At 32.5% G+C, this 6834-nt stretch overlaps 1 protein-coding gene across 1 annotated transcript in view; it reads right to left on the bottom strand.

Moving 5' to 3' along the window:
- Positions 1 to 399: 399 nt before the first annotated feature.
- The window catches only part of LOC111083559, a gene marked incomplete at its 5' end in the record, with an annotated part of 12998 nt that continues 6563 nt past the window's right edge, over positions 400 to 6834 (bottom strand). Inside the window, 2 exons of the mRNA XM_022380150.1 lie at positions 400 to 1766; positions 4329 to 4433. Of these exons, the coding sequence (XP_022235858.1) occupies positions 1677 to 1766; positions 4329 to 4433 (195 nt within the window). The remainder of the gene's footprint in view (positions 1767 to 4328; positions 4434 to 6834) is intronic.

Raw genomic sequence — 6834 nt, 5'->3', positions numbered from 1 at the left:
AAATTTACCTACATTATGTTTGTACTTTTTTTGTTGTAGTTCTTTGCTGAGGATTATGTTCATTTTTGTAAGAAGAAAAGTTACATTTGTTTTGTATTTAAAATTAATACCACTGCAGTGTGATGAAAACATTGTTCTACATCTAGCTGGAAAGCCATATAGACTCAGTACTTTTGATAAAAAAAGGAGAAAGAAATGTTAGCATAAAGAAACTCCACACCTAAAGAAATAATCTCTATTATGATCCTAGCTAGACTGATGAAAGCTGAAACATTATGTAAGCCGATCAAACATAAGCAAACATGTTTGAGCTAATGAAGGAAACCAGATAGCAAAATCTATGGAAACCTATATAATCTCAAAAATTTCTGTGATAAATTTGACTATAAAGCTAGATGGTGCCATAATCACTTTTTTATTTTTGGACATGAAAGAGTAAGAAGGTATTGAATACAAATATCAACCAAGACTAGAAATTTATTTTTAAACAGCCTAGATTGTTGTTTATGCACTTTTATTTTATTTGTTGAAATAAAATAACCTTTTTACAAATATCAAAAAGTATACACAGCACATTCACAAGTCAGATCATCAGATTGTAAATTATTTTACTACATTTACTGTTCTCCACACATTCTTTATTCACATCAAATAAAACCTTGGCACAAATGTGATGTAGACACTGAAAAACATGTTGAATGTTCATTTTCAAATAATATTTAGTACATTGAAAGTTATGTGATAATTTATTGGAAATCTAAACTCCTAACAATTAAACATTTTGCACATAATACAAGTTTGATTTAAATTTTATCATAAATTCATTCAGATTTCATAACACATGTAAATAAGTAACACTAGAGAAATAAAATATTTGTAGTTAAGTACAAACAATAAGAATTTTTTTAATATAAAATTTCCATTTTTATATTCACAATAGTCATTTATTAAGTATATATGTTATAATGAGACAAAAACATCAACCCAGGCCAGTGTTTTACAACATGTACCTTAAATCTATAATCAACAATTCTCTTTATAGAATGAATTGAACAAACTGAAATTTCACTAGCAAGAATCTTATGATCTTAAAGGGTGCTTCTGCTTTGAGAATAGTTTATAATCAACAAGAGTAAAATTATATATACGTTGATGTTTTTCATGGCTGTTTAAGACGCTACATTAGAAAAAATACAAAAATTTACTCGACCGCACTTACATTTGTCAATAATTATAAAAACTATCAATCTACATTGTTGTATTATAAGAGAATAATGCGTGATCAGTTTTCTGAAGTAAACTTCATTTATGTAACAAAAACTTTTACAGGGGATTTTGAAAGTACTATTTCCAGTATTTTTCTGTCATAAAAATGTAAAACACTACAATTTTTTATAATACAGATTTTGAAAAACATTAACAAAAAATATATTCTTCCCACTAAAAGTATTCTTTTAAATAGGACTTAACCAGGATTGTATTAGTATAGTACTGAGTAGCACACTTGGTGGTTCTATTACTATCTTCCCTATAAACTGCATTTACACTTAAGTAAAATCTTGAATGTTTTTTTATGATGTACTTTTTTCATTATGGTTCTTCTTTTTTCAATAACTTATTTTACTATAGATGTGATACCTATTTTATTTTAATGAGATGAGGTTTTAGTGTGTCATTTACTGCATCTGGAGCTTTGCTATTCCATGAAGAAGAGCACAGTTTTCCTCTTGAAGCTTTCTGTTCTTGTTCTCAGCTGCTGCCAGATCCTAAAGTGTGTCAAGGAAAACAATAAAATGATTAAAGTAACAAGAAATAAGATATGTTTGTGTATAGATATAATGACTATGTGTTTGTTAAAATACTGAGGTTTAATTATACATGATAAAAATTATATTCCAGGTCCTGTGCTCAGTGGCAGCGTGAGGATTCACTGTGCCAAGGGGCAATGCTCTTTTTTGGCACCCCTAATATTTAAAACAGTCATTGACCAGCCCCAGACAGTGCCCTCTTTGCATGGTGCCTGGAGGCAGTTGGCCCCTCCCAATTCCCCCTTCATGCTTGTGCTGCCCATGATCGTGCTCAGTCTTATGGCTATGATTATGCCCTATTGAGTGACAGTGCATTTTACATTGTACACTTGAACTTCTGGAAAGGATGGTAAGGTTTAACTTAAGACAACACATCTTCACAATCTTTCAACAGATCTTACATGGATGTTGGCTTCTTAGATCAGATTTAAGAGGACCAAAGACATGAAAATTCACTGAATCTATATAGGCCTTGACAGATATATGGCAGTTGGAACTGTTGAAATTCCAACATGTTTGGCCATCTTTCTTATGAAAATTGCTGTTGATTCTGATGTATTCCAGCTGGAAGTTTGTAATATTTTGGCTTGTAAGCTTTTATCAAATTAATCTTATTAACAGTATCAGAGATGCACCCAACTTTATTACAAAGGGATTTTTGGTTGGAGAGTTGTCTTTCATAACTATGGGCTTCACTTTCTGAATGAGGGCATTGCTCCAAGTTGGTAAGGGGGTAGAATTGTGGCATATGAATATATTGTGTTTCTTTTAGTATCATATTGTCTATTCTGAATTTAGTGCTTGTTCTGAATGTGTACAAGTTTCACATAACATGTGGTTGAGAAAATCATTAAGTTGATATTGTTTGAAGTTACTTTTGTTCCTTTGTTGTTCTCAGAAGTAGATAATATCTGTCAGGCTGTCACTATCTTGGGAGATTATTACTTGATATGAAATATTGTTTAAGGATGTCAACTGCAGTATCCTTCAATGTTTGTTCAGGTGAGGTGGTATTAAGTGGTTATGCCCCCACCTGTTTAAGATGAGGTAATGTTGTAATGAGAATGACCAGTCATATGGGTAGCACATGTCACACTGGGTAAATGTGAGGTTTCTTTGAAACTAAGGGACCTTGAATTTGGCAATGTGGTATGAAACTTCAACCGAGTAAGGAACAGGATATGGAAGAGTAAACAGATGAAACAATCCAGTGAAAGCAACAGTCCAACATGTTTAAAACATCTTATTAGGTACACACATTATGTTTGTGTTTCATTACATAACAAATACTGTTCATTTCATGCATCACTTTGTGTCCATTCTCTTTATTTAATTTAATATCAATCCAGTTAGTAAGAGTTATAGTATTATTCCATAATCAATATCTTGATGAATCTCCAGTAAACCTGTCCAATGTTGTTCTAGAGCTAATTCAGTTCTACCTGAATATGCCATGTGATTTCAAAGCACATTACTGTTCTAAATACTCTGAAGGTTACCTTCATCCACAAGATGTGGCTTTTGACTCTATATCATTTAACAGTCTTGCTATATGAATATCTCTCCTCAGAAAGGACTGTGGCATTTTATCCCAGCCATAAACATCTGTGGTGGCATTACTCTGTTGAATGGCAGGGAACTTGGCATAACCTGGTCACCCATAGCACCATGGCTAGCATACTTGGCAACACATCAGGGCAAACCATTCTTATAAAGTGAGATTAACCTTCTGTAACTATTTATGGATTATGTAAGTCAGCATTCAGCTTAATATTTATAATAAAATATTTTACTCAGTGAAATTGTGAATGCTAAGAATATATATATTAAGTTTTTGCCACATTATTTTTTGAACAAAAATTTTATGTCTAAATATTTGCACTGTTCATTTTTATAATCTTGTAAGGTTATGTTTCTTAAAAAGTTGGTAACCTTTCTGTGCTGAATGCATCCTATTACTGGATATGTATATGAACTTGTGTTATTTTGAGGTTTTAAGTGTTTCCTTTCAATAGAATGAAATATTTTATAGTGTGTGAAAGGAGTTGCAGAAAAACTATTATAAAAGATAAATGCAGATTTATCTTTAAGATTTATTGCTATTTATATAAAATAGTTGTTTTAATGAACATGTCCATCTAACTCTTTACAACTGGAATCAACGGTCGCCAATTACAGTGGAAAAATAGGTATTATCCAATAGGTACATTGAATGGTAAAGTATATTAGGAAAAACTTAAAATCCCAATTTAATATAAAAAAATCCAATAATTTTATCAATCAAAGATCTGAAAATAGCACACCTAAACTACCTTTTTCTTATCAAAATAAAAATTATATCAATAATTATAATTATTGCTGAGCAAGAAAGATAATCATCCAACCCATTCATTTTCTACATAGTAATAGACATTCATGAAGATCAGCAGACAACCAGTAAAACCAGTAATAATGATACGCTAGACTGAATGGTACCTTCAAGTACCTAAAGTTTAAATATAAAGCATTAAATCTACAAACCTGATTTAGACTTAAAAGTTGTTCTTCCAACTCAAAAATCTTGTCATCTTTTGTTTTTACAAGTTCTTCCAGTATTTGATTTTCTTCTTGATAATGTTGAAGCAACTGAAAATAAAAACAATTATAAATATTCTTAAAGAGTAACTTGCTTAATACTTGATATTAGTGTTTTGTGCTAATTGCATACTTCTCCTACTATACATAAAATTAATATAATCTATTGGACCTTATAGGTAAATCCCATAAAAATATAAGATGTACAATTATCTCTATGGATTAGGTACATAAGAATATCACAGTAACATCTTATAGGTTGTGGTTCCAAAAGGATAAGAAATTTTTTGGGGGCTTAGAAATCAAACTTATGTATTTTTACAGCAAAAAATAGAATAAAGGTCTGCTAACACAGCTATAACAAAAAGAATGGCCTCAAATGTAAAAATGACATTATTTGTAACCTCTTCTATTGTTGGGTGGGTTCTTTTGTATTATTTAGTAAAAATAATTTCAAGTCCAGTCCATACAACAATAACAAATTAATTTATTTCTTCAATAATGTTTTTGACAGTACAGGTTACATTCATTTGAAAGCTCAATTTCACAAACAATGTTTTAACAGAAATTATGAGGCTAATGGTGCATATGCTTAACTTGCAAAATTTTCTCACTAATCAATCATGCTGTCTAACTCTCACTGTTAACTCACACTAAACTGAATATCTCAATCATTCACTGCTTCCTCTCTCTGGCATTTATATCATTCCTGTTTTCTACTTACTACTCAAAACTACAGTTATGGTACACAGATGGGATGACCTCTTGTCCCTTATTATCAGTTTCTGTCCTGTCACTGGGGGAGTTCTTTCTAGGTAGATGGCTCTTCAGCAGGTTGACTTTCTACTGGCAAATTCTATCCTGAAGTACTTAGCTTACCATTCTCTCACTGAACTACTTCCAAAGATCATGGTGGATGACTTTTACTTAGATCACCTATCCTTGTGGATTCTATAAACTACATCATTGATTCTTTTTAGTACAGACTTTGGTAATTCCCAACACTTGCTTAACTTTGGAATCCATCCTTCTTTGCAGTGGGGATTGTACAACCATACTGGGTCACCTCAATGAAATCCAGTATTATCAGCATTAACATCATAGTGACTTTTCACTTTATTGCTGTTTAAGTCTTTTCAGGGTAAAGTCACATATGACATCAATGGTGTTCCATATTCTCTCTCTATATTCTGTACAACACTCTGTTTTTTTTGATATTTTTTATTCCAAGGATCTGACACATTTCCATAATCAAGGTTGATTGATAATTCTCTGCTTCCTAGTTAGGAACAGCATAAGCTCTTGGCCACTTGGCAAAATAATACATCACAACATTGATGTATTTATTCCCACAATTACTCTGTGGCAAAGGGCCAGAGACATTGACAGCAACTCTCTCTCTAGTGGTGCTCCAACACACTTCTGCTGTATCTGCCCATGTTGTTTCTTTCATGGATATTTTTGCTCATAGTATAGTTCACATACTACTGATCCCCATCACCTAACCCAGTAGAAGTATCCTCTTAATCTCCCCAGGTTCTTCCTAACACATAAGTGCCCACATGTTGGAAGGCTTCGTAGATGACATATTGCTTCATAATGTAGAGTTTGTGGAAGTACCAACTGTACTGGTATCTTTCCATTTCCAACCTAACAAGCCTTCTTGTAGGCATAATTATTCTCACAGTGCCAAGTACATCTTTGTCTTTTGGCTGTATGAAATCATTGTTTGACACAAGAGTTTTTCTGCGCTATTCTTGACCCACTGAATAATTGGTTTCAAACTTATATTTTTTGCCCAAAGATCTTACTGCTGAGTGTTGGACCATATTATTTTTCCATTCTCAGTTGTGGATGCCCCATCTTTGACTATACTGTGTTATACTTTAGGTTGGTTTTCTATATTATCTCATGGTTTCATATTTTCACGCACACTACATTCTTCATTAATATTTGGTCTTCAGGATAATGCCTCAGTATTTCCAGGGTTCCATCCTGGATGATGCATGATGTTTCTGGAGCAATCTTGATATCTGGCCTTCTGGATTGCAAAAATTCTTCAGCTACTTCAATGATGCATGATCTGTCTGGAGTATAAACTTTTGTTCAGATAGGTAATGATGGAAATGACTTAGGGCTCGAAAAACGTTTAGTAGCTCTTTCCAAGTTATACAATTCTACCTTTTTGCAGCATTCATTGCCATGCTATAGTAGGCAACTCCATATTCTTTTCCATACTGTACTTGTGATAACTGCTCCTACTGCAAAATTACTATCCTCTGCATCTATAATGAGTTGATTTCCAAGTATTTGGTATGCTAATACAATACTAGTGGTTATTTCTTGCTTCAGTTCGTTCAATGCTTGTTCACAATCAGCAGTCAAACAAAACTTATTTGGTTTTTCAAGTAAGCTGTGTGGAGGACATTCTATGTCAAAAATGATCAACTTC

The sequence above is a fragment of the Limulus polyphemus genome, unplaced genomic scaffold, assembly GCF_000517525.1.
Source record: "Limulus polyphemus unplaced genomic scaffold, Limulus_polyphemus-2.1.2 Scaffold10084, whole genome shotgun sequence".
NCBI classification, from domain to species: domain Eukaryota; kingdom Metazoa; phylum Arthropoda; class Merostomata; order Xiphosura; family Limulidae; genus Limulus; species Limulus polyphemus.
This window is presented reverse-complemented; position numbering and strand designations above follow the sequence as displayed.